At 40.4% G+C, this 23,824-nt stretch overlaps 1 protein-coding gene across 22 annotated transcripts in view; it reads right to left on the bottom strand.

Moving 5' to 3' along the window:
- Grip1 (glutamate receptor interacting protein 1) overlaps window positions 1-23,824 on the bottom strand; it is a 666,343-nt gene that overhangs the window by 21,077 nt on the left and 621,442 nt on the right. For 14 of the 22 annotated variants that reach the window (XM_078053199.1, XM_078053198.1, XM_040280352.2 and 11 more), the window contains 7 exons: window positions 21,054-21,198; window positions 18,641-18,780; window positions 18,272-18,466; window positions 8,041-8,197; window positions 7,051-7,162; window positions 6,895-6,939; window positions 2,384-2,617 (listed from right to left, as the gene is read on the bottom strand). In XM_078053199.1, the coding sequence (XP_077909325.1) occupies window positions 2,384-2,617; window positions 6,895-6,939; window positions 7,051-7,162; window positions 8,041-8,197; window positions 18,272-18,466; window positions 18,641-18,780; window positions 21,054-21,198 (1,028 nt within the window). The remainder of the gene's footprint in view (window positions 1-2,383; window positions 2,618-6,894; window positions 6,940-7,050; window positions 7,163-8,040; window positions 8,198-18,271; window positions 18,467-18,640; window positions 18,781-21,053; window positions 21,199-23,824) is intronic. The other 8 variants (XM_078053200.1, XM_040280359.2, XM_040280360.2 and 5 more) reach the window with 1 other exon arrangement.

The raw sequence follows: 23,824 nt of genomic DNA, 5'->3' as shown, positions 1-23,824 counted from the left end.
CTTGTAATTCTAGGACACCATATATTTTTATTTTTTAAATTTTTTTATTTTAAAATATTTTATTTATTTATTTATTTTAGTTTTGGGTGGACACACATCTTTATTTTATTTGTTTGTGGTGCTGGGGATCGAACCCAGTGTCCCACGCATGCCAGGCTAGCGCACTACCGCTTGAGCCACATACCCAGCGCCGGACACCATTTATTTTTGAGAGTCTTGTTTTGTTGGGAATCAGTTTAGAAAAAAAAGTGAAGTTACATGGGAATGCACGAGTTGCTGCTATTTAGGACAAAGGACTGAAGTGAAGGGGAGGGGGAGCATGTCATTTATTCACGCTGACTCATCTATGAATGTGATGTTGTGGCCTCCCACTCACAAACTGCCACACAGATATCCAAATGAGTCCATCCACTTCCATACATCATGTCAATAAGTGGATAGTACATTTTTTTCTTTTGAACAAGATGTATTTTTTAGTATAGCTACTTAAAAATAAAAACTATAATAACTTGCACATCCAATTCACTGTCATTATCTCTGCTAAATGCTTCCAGCACAGGTGGGATAGGAGACAGATCTTTTGTATTCCTGGCCATCAATAATTGTCCTTTGAGGAGACAGCCTTACTCAGGATGAAAAACAACAATAAAAAGAAAAACGACTATTTTGTACTTGTTATTTCCTTTTCCTATAAGTAGGGATAATAAATATCTCTTAAAGGACAGGGCTATTGTGAGGGCTAAAAGTATATAACATGTACATAGCTCTTTGTAGGAACTCAATACATGTTGGCATTCTTTCTCTTTGGTCTGAAGGAGGATGGGTTATCAAGCATGCTCTTCTCTGCATGTGTAGAAATTGAAAGGAGAGAAAATCAGGAGGGGCCAGCCCTCTTGGCATAGCAGAATTAGCACTGAATATGTGGCCTCCACAGCCTAATGGTGTGCCTCAATTAGCATATCAGGGTATGTGACTTACCAACCCGAAGTAACTATTGCGTGGTAAACAGGTGAACGGAGCTATCTTGTGGCATGGGGCTGACCCAGGTTTCCCTTTCTAAAATGCCAGAGACATTTTTGCTTTTCTGTAAGTCTAATTTTCTCCTGATGCACAGAACTCCAATTCTAGACTCTGAACATGTGGGAAGACATACATTCATTCCCTCAGTGTACCACCTTGGATATCCCTATGCACATGCTTCTTTCTGTGTTAGGATCGCCTCCCTCCCCTGCCCCTTTCTCCACGTGGTCAACACCTACTTGTAGATGCCTTTCTTGTCCCCTTTACAGTCAATTAGGGTTCACCTTCTGCACTCCCAGGCTGCTCTGACTTGTTCTACCACTGTACTTATCCCATTATCTCCCCACTGTTTTCGAGATTGTCTTCCCACTCAGCTTCATGCTCCCTGAGGATTTGCAATACATTCTTTTAGTGAATGAATGCCCGATTTATGTATTAAATGAATGAATGAGTGTGTGGTGAAAGAACGGACCCAGGATTGGGACACAACTTCCATACTATCCTTTTTCTTTTACGATACCTATTTTGTCTACTATAAAATAAATAGCCAGATTTTATGGGGTGGTTAGGGAAACCGAAGTCTTAAGAGGAAAAGGGGGATAGTGGCCTGCTGCCTACTTTCAATCTGACCTTATTTGTTCTTCTGGGTAAGATGAATGACGAATCTTTAGTTAATAGATTATTAATTAAGGGAAGAGTCTTGGTCCTCAGTAAAGTGGGGGCGAGATTATTACTATTTTATACATTCTAGTGTTTTAACAAAGCTCTATCTCTAGAAAGGAAGCCAAAGACACCTCCTGAACACAGCTCTCCTCAGCCAGGCTCCATAGACATTGATACATATGTCTTGTCTGAACTCTGCCAACAGCTCTGGATTCAGCTCTGAGTGAACAGTGAAGCGACTGTCATAGTCAGAGATGGAACATCACCAAGGCCCACCCTGTCCTGGCCCAAGAGAACTTCCTTACCATCTACTCTAAGTCCGTACTTGAGGATTAAGCCACATTGAACCCCGGACCCCTTTTCAGAGAAGCTATGAGTGTATGATTCCTTCCCCCCTTCTCATGAGGTTGGAATAATATACTAATAATAGCTCCGTGTGATATTGGAGCCTCACATTTTCATAAGATTTTGAACGTAAATACATTCCTAAAACCTACACTGCTTGAAAGCAAATCTTCCTTGCTTTCAAGAATAACTTTGCAGGGATCATGTTTTGAGATAGACCAAAGCCTCTGGAGATCTGCCTTTGGGCTCTGGTTTGTCTCCTTGACTAAGCCCATGGAGGGGTCTGCCCCATGCCTGCACCACACTGTGAAAAACTAAATTTGACCCCCCGGGAAAGAGAAGAAAGCTTCCTGACCTTGTGCAGCTCCACAGGAGTTGGGGACATAATCTCCTTTATTTCTTGCTTCATTTTTCTCAGGGTCACAGACTTCCTGCCCACATCTGAAGGCAGGGTGTTGCTCCGAGTTGTTTGGCTGTAGTGTGGCCATGAGCTGCTCCGTTCCTGGAAGCTGGCCTGTCGCCCCAGCTGGCTGCGAGGTGTTGGAGCCTCGTGATTCAGACTCATAGTGCTCCCCGACATGATTGTTGCCTGTGGCATTGACAATTTTCAGAAATAATTAAGCCATGGGTGAGGAAAGGGTTTGGTTGCTCAACGTTAAGCATGATTCTCCTTCTTCCCAGTCAAAATACATTCTCTTCAGGGCAGAGGCAAAGGCTGGAGAATGGACATACTAATTGAACTATGAAAGTCTGGAAAATGCTTTTCAAGTGACATTTGTAATGCACATTTAAAATCCAATGTAAGTACTTAAGCCTGTGTTTATTTAATCAAATACCACCCCTAGCAGTTTAAAAACAACATTTGCTTACTGCAAACTGCATTTTAAGCATTAACTTTCCAGTGAGTGGGCTCTTGTAGAAATAAGCTAAGAACCTCTCAATGGGAACCAGGCTGCTTCTAGTTACAATGCTATTTCTAGCTCCAACTGGAGTTAACAAGGGGTTGGAATGGGATTATGGGTACACAGGCAGTGTATCCTCAAGCTTCCCACCTAGCACTATATATTGTCTGTCAAGTGCCCCATCCTAGAAGTAAGACCAGGTTGACCTTTACACCATTTGATATAGATCAGTGTTTCTTAGAAATGGTCTGTGCAAGATCTGCAGAGGATAATCATTTTTTTTATGTTATTGAATTCAACCCTTTGTTCAAAAGCTATGCAACTTGGATTGGATTTTACCAGTGAATTAGGAAGTTCGTTTAGTTTTAAATGTATTTCCTGCATAATACTTAAGCAAGGATAATATTAGATGCCAAAGTTGACTGAGTCTCAGAACTGGAACAAAAGAGAATATAAAACCAGTATCATGTTGGGAATGTTCATTTCTCATGATAAGAAGATGCTAAGATTCTAAAAATATGACTGTAGCCAGCTCTGTATTCCTAGATAAGATGGATATATAAAGGTAAACTAGCACTGGTAAATATGCCTACAATCATGGAAATGGAAAACATGCTCACTGTGTATGTGATTGGCTAAAGCATGATTTATTCATATTCATAGCAATGCAGAATTTAATTTGATGAGTCCCTGGAATGTACTCACTCATTCAGGTTTTATAGCAACTCTATGATGTGGGCTCTCTTATTCCTCCTGATTTACAGGTGGGGGACTGGGGCTCAAAAAGGCTGACTTACTCCAGGTCACATGGGCAATCTTAGAGCAGAGGGCACTATCTAAACCTATTTACCAGAGGGAATACTGCAAAGTGAGGGGTATTTTCATTTGCCAGCTCTCTAAGATCCATGCATTACTAACAATCAAGACATGTATATGTATCCAACAACTATGTTGAAAAAGAAACAATACCAGCAAACTTATTGATATTCTGACTGGATGAGTTATCTCACTGATAATTTTGAAAAGGAAAATTATAACTTAAAAAATTTCTTGCAAATCATTGAACATTAGTCCATGCTAAGTGCCCTATACATTATGTGCTGATCACCATTTAATACTTAATTAACTCTATAGGGTAGGTATTATTATGCTTCCCCATTTGCAATAAGGAAAGAGATGCCTGAAAGAGTTAAGCAATTTCCCTGTCAGTCTGGGCTTGGAATCCCAGCAATATGGCTCCAGAATCTTTGGTGACCTGGGTGAGTTGCTTCATATTCCAGCATTAACTATATAAAATGCTTTTGTATATTGAAGTTCTGGGGATTGAACCCAAGCCCTTGAGGATGCTATGTAAGTGTTCTACCACTAAGCTACATCGCCAGCCTCAACTTCCTTTTTAGTAGGTAAAAAGGCCCTTAACATTTAACAAGTGTAGACATCCATTTTATAGTTTATTTCAGATAGATACCTTTCTAAAATTTATGGAAACCTTTCCATGGCCAGTTGTGTTGGTGTTATGGGACATCTTTTATTTTCTGGCACTTACATATATCATTTCTGTGTTTAATCCACTCTAACTGACAGCACTCGATGATTGTTTTCCTGTTGTGGTGACCATGCATCTATTATTTTTACCTACTTAGACTAGTTATTTGCTGTGTGTGTGTGTGTGTGTGTGTGTGTATATATATATATATATATATATATATACATGTATGTATTTACATTGATTTTTCACAGGACTAGCAGGAAACATGTTGGAAGTATAACAATCACTACATCTGGGCGATGACAGTTCTGCTTTGATGAGTCCCAGCTGCCACAGAAGAAGTTACAAATGGATTTCAAAGAGTTCCACTGGAAGAAGCGAGATGCTAATAGTTTTTCAGTTTTCAAACTGAAGTTTTCAAAACATGGCTTGATTGCTTTGTTTAAAGTGAGCTTCAGGTAAATTAGTATCATCCAAAAAGGAATAAAAAAATTAAAGTACATTATAAGTTTGATTCTGACATTTAGTTTTTAAACCTTCTTCCTTCATAATATATTAAAAAAATAGAGCAGTGCTCATTAATCAAGAAATGGCAAACATAATTATAGTTAATTTTTATTGAACATTTGTTAAGTTCTATGTTCTTAAGTACTTAAGCTTATTCTAATTTCCATATTTTATAGAAGGAATATCTGATAAGACATGTTGAAAATTTGCTTAGTCTCAGTTTGAATTTTTCTTTTTTGGTAAAAGCTATACATTTTTCAGTGCTAAAGTTGGACCTAAATTATTGCTATCAATAGAGAAATGATTAGTAAATTGATTGACTTTCATTTTCAGGTCAATTGAGATCATTTTTTATCTTAGTTAATTTAAACTTTTTAGTGCTATAGTATACTTTAACTTTCAAAATTGGATGCAAATTTCACATGCAGGAATCTAGCTCCAATAATTTTTTTTATAACAGCATTTTCAGTTAAGGGAATGGTGTTCATTTAAACTAGCAAGTGAATATTCTTTGTGGTAAAAGTATAAATATGACTCTAATTTGTGAACTTGTCATTCTGACTAGCCGAAGATTTAATTTCTCTTTAGCATTCAGTCCATTTTCTTTCTGCATATGTAATTTCAAGGGCCACACCTGCAAGGAATTATGTTAGAAAGAATGTCATGATGTGACTTTTATGCTAATGGATGTTGTTTTCATGAGATAACTCAATTTCTGGGTGAAAACACAACCTCATCACATTACTTTTAATATCATCTTCTTTTTGCCCAACATAAAAGAAGCAAGGAGAAGAATAGTTTGTTTTTTGGAAGAGAAGTATTGAAATGAAAAATGAAAAAGGCAAAGGAGACAAACATGATTTTTGAAAGAAGAGAACAGTCAAGAATTATGAATTGAAGTGTGACTATTGTCAATTTCTTGCTCACTTTGGGCCACTCTGACTCATTATTCTACATACAGGAGGTGGTAAATGTTCAAATAAACTAGCTGAAACTTAAGCATCCTGTTTTTTTTTTAATTGTATAAAAAGAAATCAATTGCTCATGTCTTGATTCATTTAAATTATATAGAATTATCCATATCCAGGTCCTTTAACTGTGCTCTGAAGCTGAAATTCATGCCAGGTAATACAATGATGTTTATAAATTCAAACTAATGTTTTTCTTTATAATTCTCTTTGCAGATTCACAAACATTAGAATCACATAAAATATCCACACATGCAATTGAGAAGCAAAATAATATAAAGATGAGTAATCATTTTAGAATTGCAAGAGTTTCACCCAGTTATGCCATTCACATTCCTTATGGTGACTTGGGAACCTCATGTGACATCAAAATAAAAATGAGACTTTGCCACTTATTTTTTTTAACAGCTTAGAAAATTTAAAAGAACATAAAAGGAAATAGTCCAGGACTTCCCAGACTAAAGTGTGAATACTGTCAGCAAATTCCTGGCTTTGATTATAAGAACAGTCAGGAGTTCAGCTGTTCCACTCCGTCTTGTTCACTTGAAGTTAATATGGAATCAGAATTTGCAATTAACACAAAGTACTATGTAATATTTTGCCTGCTTATCAAATAGACTGGCCTTTTTTCGCCAGCTGCATTATTATCTCCTTTAAAGGCAAAACAAGATAGAATAAAATTTCCTCTTATGTTCCTCTTGACGATCAAATTAACTTCTATACCAGTTACAAATGAAAACATGCCAAAGAAACCTTTCTAAAGCAACTAAGAGAATGAGATGCGCCACTGCTGGGAGACTTAGCTCGCTCCTTAGCCATTTGGTAGGGAACAGTCAGGGTTAGCAGGGAGCAATGGCAGAAGCCACAAGTCAGTAAGCTTGGGGTGGGAACAGGAAATAATACTTTCAACTGCATCATATAAAATCAAATTGCTGTCCAGAGGCAAGGAGGCAGGGGAGGCAGCTTCACAAGCAAAAATATAAACATAAAGGGTAGCTACCAAGAGAGTCATGTTTCTCAAAGACACACGCCTGTCAGCTTTCTCCTGTGGAAAGGGGTTAAAGCTTTTAAATGAACTGGTGTGATCAGTGCAAACTTAAAAGGACCAAAAAATGAATGTAGAAACAATAAAAGCAAATAGCAGGACCGAGGCTACCTCGAGTTCTCGCAGAATTCCCGATTGTCCACAGGTTTCTAAATCCTCCAGCGCTTGAGACCAGAAGTTCTCCTCCTGCTCAGCCTCTGCACAGTCAGAAGTCCCTGCAAAACTGTCACCATGTAACATAGTCAGGGTTACGAATTTACCAAACATAATTTTTTCTCCATATACCGAACATTTCTCTTTTACCTCAAATGCACAAAAAACAAAAATAAAAATAAGAGAGAGAGAGAGAGAGAGAGAGAGAGAGAGAGAGAGAGAGAGAGAGACTGAGACTTTCATTTGGATATGGCTTTCTTTTAACTGTGGCCTCTGAGTAAAGCTAGCTTGGGTGTAAGGATATTTAGGAAATGCAAAGTGTCACAAAGAATAAAAGATTGGTCCATGTTTTACCGCTGACTTGCAGATTATTCGTAGCTACTGCTAAATGAGCTGCATTATTGACATAGCCCTGTTGGAATGGAGCTCAACATGGGTGCATATCTTAGCTGATTCAATCCCCAGTACGGAAAAACATAAAAATCAATAAGAAATGAGAAGGAGTAACGTACAAACTGAGGACATAGTTTATAAAAGTTGACTTCCAGAGACAGAGACAGTGGTGCACACCCATAATCCCAGCTACTCAGAAGGCTAAGGCAGGAAGATAGTAAATTTGAGGCCAGCCTCATCAACTTAGTGAGACCTTGTCTCAAAAAAGGAAAACACACACACACCTACACACAAAAAAACCCTGGTGACTTACCCCAGTGCTACCACTGTTTTCACTGGAGGAAACCTAGCTGTTGTGTTGCATGGTGGTGCCAGGCTGTCACTAGTCAGGCACAAGTTTTAGAACCTGCCTTATGGCCAACATGGATGATTATGGTAGCTTCAGGAAGTCAATGGTAACAATATGTGCCACAGCAAATAGAGAACTTCAAATCTTACCCAAATAACTGACCACAAAGTGATCTTAGATGGGGCAGCAGTGGATGGAAACCTTACCCACTGGTTGTGGAACGGTCCCACTCTTCATTATTCAGGCCCACATCTGGGTAAGTCTGGCTTCGAGGTTTGGGGACTGGGGACAAGCTTCCTCTCTGTTTTGGACTCCTCCAGTCATAGGTGTTGAAATTGTATCCTGAGGCCTGAAAACTGGTGCCTAAAATATAAACAAAGTGTTAAGACGGGGCCCATCAAGAAAAGACCTCATCCATGAGCAGAGAGGTGGCACAAGGCAATAGCAACAGCAGCAACGACCTTGAGTATACAGTGGTGCTTATTATGTACAAAGTGCTCTGTGCACCTTCTTAATCTTCAGAGCCAACTTTGAAGATAGGTACTATTGTTATTGTGTTTTATAGCTGATACCAAAGGGTTAGAACAGCCACATCAGGTACCCAAGGTGACTTGCCGACTTTCCTGGGGGTTCAAGCCATAACTTGAGGAGAATCAATCTTCAGATCCCCAAGTTCCATAAGCACTTCTTCCCCATCTGACATAGCTGATACCATGCCAGTTCCTCCGTCTCACTTCCCCTCTCTTAATTGCTCTTTTTCACGTTACAAATGAAAAACACATTTATCATCTATTTCAAACCTTTGAAGGTGCTTGGCTTGGGGGATAAAAAAAAATCCTCCAGCTGCTAAATCAAGGAATAATCTAGAAAAACACTCATTCCTATGAGCAGGTCTTTTAGAACCTAGGTCTTATTTTAACCAGGCAAACGCATGGCAAAGGTTTTTACTCCTTTCTCATCCATCTTTCTGTCTCTCAGGACTGCAGTTCAGAAGTAAGATGCCAGCCTGAGGAGATTGGTGCATCAGTGTTTGTTTGAATTGCAAAATGAAGACTGACTTCTTTGTGACAGGGAGTTAAGTCTGATTTGCTTGACAGGTAAGGGAGTGAGGGATGTTTTTGGCAATTAGCTTACATAATGGACATTTCCCATGAGTTTGAGTTAAGGCAGTGGCTTCAAGATTTTGACAGAAATATATTTAAAGCATATTTACAACAAACTAGAAATTACATTTAAATTGGAGGAGAAAAAAATGTTGATGATAACTTTATGTGACAGGGTATGAAGTTTTTCCAAAATTCTTCTGTGGGTTCAAGTGCGACAATAGAAACTTGACTCTAAGTCTGACTCCAAAGTCATAACAATTGCTTCGCCCACCACTTTGGGTTGTGATGTATGTGTGTGTGTTGTGTATGTGTTTACATGTGTGCAATACAAGGCATATACATTGAAATGTTTCAAGCACTTAATATAGCCAACAGGCCTGGGCCCCTGTTTTCACATATAGTTAGATAGCCTGCTCATGTAAGAGGACTGTCTCCATTGACATCCCTGCTGCATCTTCCCATTCACTTTCCCTCCACTGAGGTCACAACTTATGATGTTCCTCTGGCTACTAAGTAGAGACCAGGGAAAGCAGGATGTCTAGGCATAGTGCTCCCTGATCAAAACACTGGATCTCAAGAAATTAGGGCAAGTCCCAATGCCCACTGATGGAAATCCTCTATGAACCTTCTGTTCCAGTCCTCAGAGCAAGGGAAATATAGTAACAGTGGTCCACGTTATGCTTTGAATATAGCCCTTGCTGCTCTCCCACTGCAATTTATTTTTGAAATGAATGTGTTTCTTTCTCTTCCTCGCCCCCTGCTCCTCCCTAATCTCCCCTGCCCTAATCTCAGGGGAAACAGGATTATCTTTCTTCCTCATTTTAGGCAGATTTAAACCACCACAGGAAGGAAGTAATCCAGACTTTGGGATGGTAGTGCAACATCTCAGAAATAACTGTCTCCCAAATTAACAAGTGAATTACAACTCCAACAGAGAACACATGGAAGGTAACCTTTGAATCACCTCTTTAAGAGCCTGCTGATGGGCAGAATCACAGCCTCTGGGACAAGAGTTCCCTGTATTTCTCCTTTGCTAGCAAAGCATTGAACCTTTCTTTCCTTTTTTCTGAAACCCATGTCTGTATTATTGGATTGGCACTGGGGACAAGGACTGAGCTTTCAGCAACAATAACACTTCACTATCTCATTCTCTTGGATAACTGCGGAAGTGTGGCTGGTCATTTTTATAACCCCCTGCGACAGGCTATTCATTTTCTCATTCCAAACCAAACCAACCAGCCCCTCTTATGCAAAGTCTCATTTCTTCTTATACAAAAGGCAGAGACTAGTACTCCACTTTCTTTAACTGGCTTTAAACTCATTAAGAACCAAACTCATTGGTGGTGTCCTCTCGGGGTCTTCTTTTCAGATAAGCATTAACCTGTAAGACTGTTAGGTTCTCTTAGGAAATTCCAACATGTTTTAGACTGAGCAGAATAATATTCTGATGTTCTTCCCATTATTTCTAAGTAGTTCTTGGTGACTTGGGTGGGAGTAAGAGGATGGGCTTGAGCAGATGTGCAGCCCCATCTGTAGGATGCAGACCAGGAAAGGCACATGCATCCCTAGCAGCCATGTTTACATTTTGGTTTTTTTTTTTTTTTTTTTTGGTACTGGGGATTGAACCCAGGGGTTGCTTTACCACTGAGCCACATCCCAGCCTTTTTAAAATATTTTATTTTGAGTAAGATCTCACTGAGTTGCTTAGGGCCTTGCTAAGTTGCCGAGGCTGACTTTGAACTTGGGATCCCCCTGCCTGAGCCTCCAGAGCTGCTGGGATCATTGGCGTGTGCCACTGCACCCAACTAGGAGGCCTTGTTTTAATGAGTGCTATAAAATGATGCATTAGTAGAAAACAGAGCAGAAGAGAATAGGATTCAGATCTCTTTGATAAAGTCAGAAGACCTGGATCTGGTCCCAGCACTTCCCTATGCTATGCTGATCCCAAGATCAAAGTAAGAAAAAACCTCAGTCCACACACCACCCCATTCCATCGCTCCTCCCCTGGTAGCCTTGGCAAGCTACCCTTAGTATAAAATAAGGATGGTGATATGGGCCATTTAAAGGGAATAAATATACATAAATCATACAAAAGGGCTTAAAAACCAAGGAGGTTTCCGTGAACATAGCCATCCATTGTTGTTATTTACTATACCCTTCAACCCTTCGAGATCTCAGCTTCCTTACTGATGAGGTAGGGAGACTAGGGCAGGAGGTAAACCCCAGCATATTCATGCAGTGAACATTTGAGAGCCTCCTGGGTGTCAGGTGCTGTATGGGAAAACTAAATACAAAGGTAAATAAAACTAGGTTCCTGCCCTCAAAACTGGAACCGTTGGCCATGTGTATGGGAGAGGAGGAGGAGAAAGTGTGAGTTCTAACAGCATGTGAAAGGCCCCCTGCTGGAGGTGGAGTGTGGGTCATAAAAGGTGCCACATGAAAGATGGCATATAAGCTTGGAGAACAGGCTGGCATTGACCAGGTGGAAGTGTTGGGTAAGTGTTGCCCAGAAGGAGAGAGAGAGAGAGAGAGAGAAAGAGAGAGAGAGAGAGAGAGAGAGAGAGAGAGCGAGCGAGCGCTGTTGTCATGAACCCTGATTCCCGTCCTTAATTCCATCAGTGGTTTCTACTTCACTCCCAGGGAGGAAAAAATATTCTAGGATATCCTGGTCTTTTCTACTCCCTGTACATACTCCTTTCTCAGGGGAGGAATGTGATTTGCCTAATCAGTCAGATTTGGAAAAGGACCCTGGGCCTGTACGTTCACCCTTTCTTGCCTTTCTCTGGGCTCATTCTCTCCCATTGCTGCTGTGCTATGTGGTTAGCAAACCTGGGTGCTACTCTTGAAAGACTTTCTGAGCTTGGTGGAGGTTGGGAGGCCAATGACAGGTAGTTACCCAACTGTGGCAGACTGCCTGTTGTCTTCGAGAACACCTGTTCCCCACTTCATTCTTAGTACCAGAATGCCAGGCTTGAGGTGGGAATATTATGGATCAGACTACTTCTTAGCCTCTCTCAAAGCTAACTGTGACCTGATAAAGGTTCTGGCCAATCACATGATCGAGGGAACTTCTGGGAAGTTTCCTTACAGCTCTTGTTCTGATTCTGGGACTGCAAATGAAATAACTGGAGCACTGATAACTGTCTTGGACCCAGAGGTAACTTCAAGGATGGAATCCAAGTGCTAAGTATAAAAAGGCTGAAATATTTCACTGCATAGGTCCTTGATAACATTGTAGAGTTATGTTTCAGCTCTGAAATGCCTACATTTTTATAATTTAAGTCATTGTATTGTTAGCATTTTCAGTTCAGCTGTACCAAATTCAATGGATTGGTAATCAGTTGGGTAACAATTTGTTTTATAAGATCATAATCCTGACATTCCTGTTTCTATATCTAGCTTTTCTAGGAAAACAAATAAACAAAAAGAACCAAGGACCAAAGCTTGCTTAGAGATTAGAGAATAGTAAGGAGTTGGGTGTTATGTGGAGTCAAGGGCGCTGTGAGGAAGACTAGCTTACAAAGAACTCTGTGTTAAACTGTTGAATTTTGACTTTAGCCTGTAACAATATAGAAGCAGCACAGGAGGTTTCTGGTTTGTTTTAAGGAGTGTTATTTGGCTTTTCTAAAGACCACTGATAGAAATATGAGCTGATAAGATGCTAAAAGTAAGAATAAGATGCTGAAAGAAAGAAGCAAAGTGGGGAAGTACTTAGTCACTCAGGCCTGGGCGAGGCTGTGTGACAGGCAGAGGTGATGAGCTGGTTGATCCAGGAGCATGCCTGGCCCCAGTGACACCATGGGGTGACCTGCCCGCTCCAGACTCCAGGTTACAGTGCAAGAAAAATAAATCCCTGGCTCCTTATAGTGCCATTACTTGGATTTTCTTTTATAAGCAGCTGCACTCAATCCCTACCTGATGCAGGTGAATGGTGATACCATGATTTCAAATAAGCAATATCTGAGGAAAGTTAGGTTTGGACAAAGGCAAGATGGTAGCCAGAGTTCAGAAGAAGTGAACAGGCTCTGAAGACTCTAACCTCAGGAGTCAAATTTCCAAGCCAGGGAAGCTCAAGTGTAAGAAAAATTAATGGCCAGATATAAACTGTTCTTATTGAATGGCAGCATCAGCACATGAAACTAAAATACATGTATGACAATAGAAACTACATCTTAGATTAAAACTTGGTAAAAGAAACACATTGAAAAAAGACACCATTAAAAAAAATATGTCCTAAGTCAATATTCTTTTGATTTATAACTGGAAAACTTTCTTCTTTCCTCCTCCTCCTCTTCCTCCTCCTCCTCCTCTTCCTTCTCCTTTTCTTCTTCTTTATTTCTTCTGCAACTGTGTGTCACTATCTAGTTTTATACTGTGTCATAATGTAACATATAAAATTCAGTCTAGATTCCTTTCACAGTGAGTAATGTTGAGTTTTAGTTATTTGCATAATGAAAAATGTAGGTACTTCTAAAACGGGATGGAATCTTTGTATGATGTTTTTATTTTTAGGGTAAATACGTATTTGTAAATTCCTGATACTCCAATAGTGGTGCTTGGTTTTCTGTACTATCACAGATGAAATCGTGTATCTATAGCTCTTAGTTCACATTCATTGTTAATGTAGAAAAGCAAGCTAAACAATGTTGGCTTATAGTCATAAAGTGTGAAATCAGAGGATGGTTTTGGAATATACTCTTCATGATTTTGGCCTCTAGCTCTTATGGTTACTTGCATTTTTGGAAACTAATTTTAGTATAGGAAAGACAGCCTGATAATTCTTGGGCAAATTGTTTTCCCAAAGATGCATTTTTATTAAGAACGAGAAAATCAGATCTTACATTTGTGTAACTATTTGTAATTGTCCTTGCCAAGAAATAAATATTCAGCATTTAGATGAGCTCTGCTATTCAAATGGCAGAGCAAAGATCATTCTACCTCCTTTTGGAAATCATCTCAAAATAAATAGAGCTGACAAATAATTGAATCCATATTCTATGTTCAACACAAAAAGAACATTTCTCATAATACATAAGAAACCATAATACATAAGAAAAGTGGCCAAATGTAGTGAGTCACTGGGGAGAAGTGCTGGGACGGTGGTGGCAGGAAGCTGAGAGATGACACGGGTGGTCAGAGACTGCATAGGGGGCCCAGCCAGCCAAGGCAGAGGCCATAACACCAGGCCAACAGCAACCCGTGGATTGGGACACTAGAGTGTATCATGTAGACTGGTGGCAGGAAGTGCCCTCGACCCCATTCGGCACCAGGCTAAAGTCAGGGAGGCGGGCTGAGAGGCAGCACCTTCACACAAGCTGCAACCTTCAGGAAATGATCTGCCAGGCAGCAGTTAGGAGTCCTGCCCGGTGAGCCATATCAGCACTGCTTGCTGCCAGCTGCAGAGGGGCTCACTCACACGTGCCACACTGTGAAATGCCAAACTTTGCTAGCCTGGAGCACGACCTGGCCTCCTCTTCCTCAGAACCTCCACCAAGCTTCAGCTGAGGAGGAACTCACTGGATAAAATGATGGGCAGAAATGAAAAATCACTGTCATATGAGGTATGCCAAGTTAACATCAAACAATTGGAGTAAAATAATAGCAAAACAAAGCTGTCACAGATGAAGAATGCTCAAGAGAAAAAGCCTGGCATGGAGCAAACGATAAATATGACCAAATAGATCACCACTAAATTAAAAAAAAAAAAAAGAGCAAGGCCATCATTCTACAGAACAATGGATCAAAGCAGAAACATAAGAGCTCAGGGGAAATTGTGCAAGAGAAAATCATAAAAAGAGATAAAACATGAGCATGTAGAGATCAGAGAGTAAGTGGAAGGAAAAATAAATCCCATCATCTGGGCTGTTCTCTGTGTGCAGCAGGCTTATCCTTAACTATGTTTAGAGAAAGTTGGGCTCCAGCTGTACAAGTTGGCATCTTTTATCTTCTTTTGTCAACTGTATGGAAACTACAAGGAGGCATGGAAACAAATTAATTATGCACCCAATTCAAGTCAGAAAAGGAACAAAGTTGAAGAGAAGCGGAATGAAATTTAAATTAAAAGCAAACTTTTATGTAAAAAGACCCAGAAAGGAACTAATAAATAAAAGCAACTGTCAATATTCTAGAAAAAAATGCCAAATAAGACAAATGATTCTTAATCTAATCATGGAAACCATAAAAACACAAATACACCAATTAAGGAACAATACGGGGGATATAAATTTAGAAACTGAGAAAATAAAAGGAATTAATATATTACTTATTTGTAACTACATCTGAAAATCTGGGTAAAACAGTTTTTCCCCCTGAGAAAATACAAATGATCAAAATGACCTCAAAAGAGAAAAATATCAGACAGTACCATGACACTTGAGTTGCGTCAAGGATTAGAGCTACACTGTCTATGAGAACAGCACAGTCAAGGTTTCTCAGTCTCCTGCTGCTGACCTTTGCTATATCCAGGTACAGCCATCGTGGATTTCTCAAAGAAGGAATACTTAACACATAAAGGGCCCAAAACACAAGGTTTGGATAAGGCGGCAGAGCAGGAGACATAGAAGGGAGCTAGAGAACGGGGAATGGAAGCTCTCCAGAGGCCGACTGGGGAAAGTCTGCATCCTAGAGCTACACAATATATCATTGAGGGTCATCCACGGTGGGACTTCCTCAAACATATTCCTTCTTTCCCCACCAGCTCTGATCAATCCAACCTACTTTCCTTTTCATTAAATAAGTAATGTTTAGTGCTGTTGCTCTTTGTTTTTAATTTGTTAACCATCTGGCCCTTTAGCTGGGTAACCTCTTCTATGAGAACAAAGACCCTGGCCCTGTTTTCCAACAGTGTGTACACATTATACATTGACCTTATATTGTGCCACTCATTACATACTCACTGAATGAATGAAGTGTGACATGCTGGAGAAGCAGTGGAGAACAACAAGGAACATGGTTGCCAAGACATAGATACTGGGCCCAAGGAGGAAGATGTGCCTCAGGAAGGTGCAATGGGACAGTGATAGTGATTACAGGGAGCAATGAGGATGTAAAAGGTCTTCCTGGGAAGAACTGAGAGCCTGCTGAGAGGTCAGGGGCCCTCTCCATTCAATAGGAGGGGAAAAAAGCACACTTTTATGCCTTGCTTGCAAAAAGTCAACCACTACAATCTGGAGAGATCTCATTTAACCCTTCATTTTACTTTCATCACAAGAAAGAAAATGAAATCCAGATTCTGAGAACTTGGTAAGCAGTAAACTAAAAGTGAATGACAGATGTGATTTGGCACCCCTCAAAGCCCTTATGTGGAGGTAGGCCACCTGGACAGGCTCTACTAGCTTCACAGAAGAAGGTTTGCTTGGCCCTGGGCTGTCCGACTTGTACGACTCTGCTTTCTGAGTGCTACACTTTAGCAAGTATAGAGACTTGAACATAATCAGAAGAATATACCGTAGGATGATAAAGATACTGAAAAGTAGGGTTAGGCAAGGGATAGTTAAAGGACCGGAGGCTATTTTGCTTAGTGATGGAAAGACTCAAAAGAGAAGTGATAGCAATCTTCAAGTACCCGAAGGGCTATCAAGTGGAAGAGGCTTTAGTCTCCTTCTGAATCATCTTGAAGGCAGAACCCAGACTAATAGTCAGAAGCTAGGGACAGATGGATTGCAGCTCAATACAAGCAAGGACCTTTGAGCTGTCAGAGCTGTGTGGGGATGGGAAGGCTGTGGCAGGAACCTGTTACCTGGTACTCGAGGTCATGCCACCTGCTGGCCTACAGCAAGGCTGTACACAGCACCAAGAGCTGCACTGGACATCAACCTAGTTGACTCTAAATCCTCTCTTAACACTGAATCTGCCATATCAACGCTAACCTTTAACCTCAAAACATTTGTCTGAGAATCACCCGAGGTTAGTAGTTATCTGTGAGTGCTCAGTAGATTCCAGGGGTTCCACAAACACAAGGTGCAGCTACAATTTTTTCAGTATCTTGGAGGACTTCAATTCCACCCTGATCGTTATTATCTCTACTTATCCCTTAGCTCCTTCAACCTCATAAAGAGTTCTAATTTGACAATGCCAAATTTACTGCTATTATAAACACTATTCAAATTTTTGAAATGATTCATAAATAATAAATGTTTCTTCATCTTTCACTAATAAGAGATAGGCCCTGTATTTAGTTTGCTGATCACAGTCCTCTTCCCAAGGAGAAAGGACTGGAATAACTTTAGTTCTTACATCTCACATGATGGGATGGAATTTACTAATGTCAACAGATTCCTTACAAAAATGTCTTCATATTAATAAATCAACAAAAACCAAACACATTCATCAATGAATCCCAGGCTCTATTCTAATAGAACTTGACTTGTGTGTTTTATCTAGTGTTCTTTGGTGGCCCATCAATTTTCAGGCAATGAGAATGTCTGTTATTGAGTGACATAACTAACTTGTCAAAAGGTGTTATGACTTGGAAAAAATTAATTGCCAAATAAATGAAAGCCTCAATTCTATTTTAGGTGTTCGATATATTTTCTCTACCAAACTCCAATAGGCAGCAACTTGACAACTTTGAAATATTGTTTCCTTTCCATTTTTTTTTTCACCCATCAAAGAACTTAACAGAGAACAACACAACAAAGGTAGGGTGAGAGAAAAAAGCTGGGAAAACCAGGACAAGAGCAAACCAGACACAGACTTTGCTTAAAGTACAGCTAATCAAGCTGTAAAGCCACCCACATGCCTGAACATGTGTTCTCCAAGCTGTTTGTTTGTTGATGCATTTTACTCTTTGACTGACAGTTAAGATGACATCTGTGAAGAAAAATTTATTATATACTTTCATGTACTGTCATTACAACTCTCTAATGTTGAGTACTCAGGGAAAACTTTACAAGTTTCTATTTAAAGCTGAGAAGAGGTCAGAATAAATGGTGTCACAAATCATTGGCTGATCTTTTATGCATAGCGTCAGAACCCCCCCAATCCATCTTTGTGGAAAGCTTGCTAAAAAAATGAGATAATGGGGCTTGTCTTCAGGGATCCACTCCATTGTATGGTTTTGCCTCACATCAACCAGGAAAAGATCTGCATTGAACATTTGGCCATGAGAAGATCTCATGGAGGTCTGTTAGTGTTTGATAAATGTTCATAACTTGTCAGCACCGAGGAGGAGGAAATGCAAGGCCAAACGGGTGGAGGTTTTCAATGTGTTCATGTGGTGCCTCTGAGACAGACTCAGGTTGAACAAAGCTGTGGAGCAGAGGGTGAATCTTTGAAAACACATATGGTTCCCCAGTGACAAATCCTCTGTGTTCCACAATGCAGGGCCTACCTTGATTCCCATAGCTGGCCTCTATTCCAGACCCATCCCACGAGTCCACGGCACTGTCCACGCTGGGCACCGCGGCGGTGTACATGTCAGAGAGTTTGCTGGGCTTTTGCATTGAAGAGGAGTCCTCCTCCACATCTCCCAGGTCACTCAAGTGGCTGGGAATGGTGAACTTCTTGGGACTGGATGCTGACTGGGCTTTATAGACAGGAAAGAAGGTCAAGAGTCAGAGCAAATTTAAATGAAAAAGATCCGTAAATACTCTGCCACTGGAGAGTCATTTCCTTAGAAACACACATGTAGACATTGGCACATTCTTTTAGGGAAGGAAACGCACTGGAGATCCTTAATTGAGGCTCTCGACCCACTCACCATCTGTTTGTTTTTTAATTTTCAAGGTGACAGTCTCTCCTGCCATCTGTAGCAAATGGATGGCTTCACTCAGAGGCTTCCCTTTCAAGCTGCTGCTGTTGATGGCGAGGATCCTATCTCCTATGTGGATTGCACCAGTTCTGAAACATCAAACAGTAACAGGGAAGGTAGACATAATCCCTGCATACTTTATCTATTTGCAACAATAAAGATTTGACAAGGGTCTCCAGAGGTCACTCCTTGCTTTTTTCCTGGGTAATGTTATAAGATACATCTGCTGTGAACTACTTTATAGTTTCAAATAAAATCAGTAAAATTATTTTAATTATTTTGAAAATGGACTTGGATAATTTTTAAACTCTAAGAAAGCTGGGTCATTTAATATCCCATTAGAAGGCCCCCCTCCCCCTGCAAGATTTATGTTGGACAATCAGTGTGGTGATGTGTGACTTTTTTTTTTTTTGGTATTGGGGATTGAACTCAGGGGCACTTGACCACTGAGCCACATCCCCAGCTCTATTTTGTATTTTATTTAGAGACAGGGTCTCACTGAGTTGTCTAGCCCTTGCTTTTGCTGAGGCTGACTTTGAACTTGCAATCCTCCTGCCTTGGCCTCCTGAGCAGCTGGGATTACAGGTGTGAGCTACCATGCCCGGCTCCATGGAACATTTTTTCTTCAGATTTTAAGTGTTTATTAATTCATAAGAAGTGATGTTCAGGGAGATGGGGACATACACCAGACGCTGGTGCAGCAGAGCTTCCCCTGTCAATGATTCTAAAGATTGCAAAAGGCTAAATGCAAGAATCAATTAGTGCTATGTTTAAATCTGTCTCTGCCACCTGCCAGTAGGGGCACCTCCAGAGTGACATGATATCTTATGTTAACCTCTCTGGGCCCCAGTTTTCTATCACTATGATGGGGACAATCATTTCACAAGGAAACCCTGAGGATTAAATAGGAAGACATGTCAAGGCTTGAGTATACTGCTTGAGACGCAGACTAAGAAAATAAATTATTGGCAACAAACTAATAAACTTAGATCTTTTCTCTTCCCATACACATCCAATTCTGAACTAGTGAATTGGCATTTACAATTCTGATGTGCATCACATCTGTCTTTGTGTGAAGCTCTGGATGGGGAAGGAATAAACTCTCAGCAGAGAAGTTGAGGAATGGTATAAAAACTCAGCTCTTTACTCTGGGATGAAGGTTGGAGAGTCTGAATTCCACGCGCCAGCCTCTGGTTGGACTGGCTCACTCTAAATACAGTGAGTGAAGGACCCAACTCATCGTGTTGCTGGTGGTTGGTGTTCTAGACATAGCTCACTTCCAGGACAGTGGCAGAGGTGCTGGGCAGCAGCAACTGGGGCAACAGAGGTGACATGGGGCATACAGGCTAGGAGGGGGTACTTAAGTCTACTATTGCATCTAGTCTTAAGGATTTTTTTTTTTCCCGGGGGTGGGGGAGGCAGGAGAAAAGCTCTCTCGTAAAGTGTTTTAGTTTATAAAAGATCTAGGTCATAAACCATCAACTTTTTACTGTATCAGATAAATATTAATCTTTTCTTTGTTGGCTCCCTAACAGAGTTCTGAAAGACAGGAGGCCACCTGGCAATACTGGGTTTTATCTGATTAATAGCAGAATATCAAATTCTATCTGAGTAACCCTTCATGAGCTGGGTGAGTATCCTCATCCTTCAGATGAAGATGTTGGACAAGCCGATCTCTAAGGTATTTGAAGCTTCAAGATTACATAATGCTGTTTTGATTTTGCAAGCCAAGTGTCTTTGAGTGTCAGCATGAACACTGTGTGCATTCTTGAGCTGGGTCCCTGGAGAACAGAACTAGTTATAGGGTTTGTTCTATGCCCAACAACACATCTCAGAAAGAAATGTGGTTCAGGAGAGGACAGAGAGCAGGTGGCGTGTGTGCATCATTGGCAAAGGAACAGGTGGACATTCCACACTATAGGATGCTGTTCAGATGGGTCACTACACTTTGTATCCCCATAATCTTAGAAGATGAAGCCTGTTTCATTCTCTCTGGAAAACATGGCAGCTAGGCAGAGAACCTGTCAGGGAACAGAGGCTCAGCAAATGTTTTCAGAATTGAATTGGACAAGCCTTTTAACCTCCCCGAACTTGAGTCTCTTCAAAATGGATACAACATAAATCTACTGTGGTCAGTTGATACATTTCTGTAGATTGATATCAATGCTAAGCCCATGACATCGTTTACTGCCGGCAAAAATGCCCCTCAAAGTCAAGTCAGAGATCTGCTTGAGAATTCCCCAGCTCTGAAATCAAACCTCTGTGCAGATTTAAAAGTCAACAGATAAACAGGAGAGGGGAGCATGTTTTTGTGTGGCTGGGATCAGATGCAGGTAATTATAGCAGTTCTTTCAAATTTTACCTTTCAGCTAATCCCCCTTTAGTGAGGCTTGAAATGATTATAGGATCAAATGGCTCTTCAGTTCCTGAAATTGTGATGCCAAGGGGCCCCCCGTAGCGCTTCAGCTCCACAGTGTAAATAATTGCTCCGGAACTTTCTTGCTCATCTGCAATAAATGCCAAGGAGTCATAATTGGTTTCTTTGGAAAAAGCAAAATAAGACACATATTCATATGTAAGGTAGGAAATTCAAAACATCACCATCAAAGCATTATGTCTCAGAAAATAATGACTTTAGGAAGTGACATTTTCTTAATAGGATTTTACATTGTAATATACAGACACAGTTGTCGTCAGTGCCAGCAAAGGGGAATACTGCCTATCGATTTGTGTTTTCAAACTGTGAGTGATTCATCCACCTGGGGCTGCAGGACTTTCAGGCACAGTGCTGGAGTAGCATTTTGTTAAGCATGTGCTAAATACCTGTGGAATAAACATCTGGCTGATGTTTATGAGAGGAGAGAGTTACTCTGTCACAGAGAAGAGCTTGGGGCTATGGAATTCGCACTTTCAAGCTTTACAAGTAAAGTAACTCTCTTTTTGAGGGCGGGTACTGAGGGTTGAATTCAGGGACACTTGAGCACTGAGCCACCTCCCTATCCATATTTTGTATTTTATTTAGAGACAGGGTCTCACTGAGTTGCTTAGTGCCTCGATTTTGCTCTGGCTGGCTTTGAACTTGCGATCCTCCTGCCTCTCACCCTCTCAACCTGCTGGGATTACAGGCATGTACCACTGTACCCGGCTACAAATAAACTAACTCTCAATGCATGAAAGCTTAGGGTTGGATCATGTGATAAGACATGGTTAAGTGAGACTTAGGTTAACTTGAAGGAAATTTAGAATTTCTTACATATCCTTCCTGACAGTGTCTTGAAATGTGAGTCTTATGGATGAATTCATGGGTATTAAAACAGAGGCTTGAATGATCTTTTGCTCTTAAGAGTAAAAGCTGTCCTAAGCTATGTTTCAGGAGCTCATGCCAGGCTACCACATTGTCCCATGTTAATTTTGGTTATTTAGTGTTAGCATAAATGAAGACATTTCTGACTGTGGTCTACCTCAAGCATTGGCCAGAAAGATGTCAAAAGGCCACCCACTGTAGGTGGGTGCTATGGCTGTGTCCCAGTTGCATTACGAAGTCTCAGAATTCAAAGGATTTTATTTGCTTGTGACATGCTTAAAGTTCCTGAGCATTTATTGTTTTATTCCTTGAGGCCAGGAACTGTGAATGGTTAAGGAGCTGTTTCATTTTGTACCTAAGGATACAATGAAATGGTCCAGTAGCTACTTTAACCAAACAGCTTTTACAGTCCAACTGTATCATAGTAAAGCATTAACACAGCCACATTTTTGCAATGAGCAGCTGTTCATTTATGATATGAAACCCTTAAAGAAGGAGGGGGAAAAAGAAAGCGTGAGTTAACAATTCAATTATCTGTGTGTGCAGTGAAGAATTAGGGTGAATATAAAATGAAAGTTCCAGAGAGTAATGTGGGAAACAATATGCCCTCTCCTGGCAACATTTACTTTACCTCTGGCCCTACACTGGGAGTTCTGGGGTGTAACCATCACCTCCACTTCCTGAGTGCTCTACTCCTATAAATTCATATGTTCACAATTGAAGACATCTACCACACACTGCAAGGATCAAATCCACATTCCCTCTTAGGGCATTGCGAATCTATAATAGCTGACTTAAACTTATATTAGCAGTGAGAATCTTCCATATAAAGCTCAATACGATTCACAATTTTTTTCCATGCTTAAGGTGTGGCCAAAAAGCTGGTCGTGATCTACAAAGTCTCCAGAGGTTGCATCAGCGTGCAGAGTCATCAAACCAGGGGCAGAGGTCAAAACCTACATTTTTCTACAGTATATTTTGTTACCTTTCAGAGCTACATCAATAGGTTGTTACTGAATAGATTGCATGTACTTTACAGCCTGCATTAAGTATATTATAAGTATATATATAAGTATATTTGGATAAATTCTGGCATAGTTAAGTATTATTTACTGCAGGGCACTCTCTCAAGGTGGCTGGGTATAACACTGGAAAGACTTGGCCCTTGAGTGCATACTACATAGAGAAACATGAACACAAGCTTGTTGGTGGGCCCCAGGCATTCTGTATTTGGGCATCAGCTTTTTATGGGATTTGGGGGGAATGACACTTTCCCAATACCTGGAGTCTCAGGACCTTGTGAGAAATTTCAGTTGAAACTTCAGTCAGGTGAAAACAAACACTGACTCTGTGTGCAGGTGACTTAGGGACAGTTCCACTCTCTGGGAGATGAGGAAGAACCAGTTCTAGTTAGTTAATCCTTCAGGCAACCAGAGTGAGCACTGTTATTTGTGGGCAGTTCTGCACCTTGCCTCACAAAGATGACAAACATAACATCAGAAGTGGAGCAGAGGGGTTTAGGAAAGTCCTTTTCAGGTCACCGTAGGTAGGGATTTTTTTCATAGGCATTTGAGGCATCACTATAACTCTTATAGCAATAATTAGGGAGCTCAGTGAGTTCAGATAGCGATGGAGATGCAAGTCTATAGTCTTTTCTCATCTATATGTACATATATGTGAAAATCTGAATCACATTTCTGGGAAACATGAACATTAAGTGAACATCTGATTAAGAATTATTGCTAATACTTTGAAATATGATGATGTTAGTTATGTATTTAGAAGAGCATCTTTCAGGGATACATTAGTACCATTGACAAGAAGAAATG

The sequence above is a fragment of the Ictidomys tridecemlineatus genome, chromosome 6, assembly GCF_052094955.1.
Source record: "Ictidomys tridecemlineatus isolate mIctTri1 chromosome 6, mIctTri1.hap1, whole genome shotgun sequence".
In the NCBI taxonomy this organism is placed as follows: domain Eukaryota; kingdom Metazoa; phylum Chordata; class Mammalia; order Rodentia; family Sciuridae; genus Ictidomys; species Ictidomys tridecemlineatus.
The sequence above is the reverse complement of the archived record's forward strand: the minus strand, read 5'-3'. Positions and strand labels throughout refer to the sequence as shown.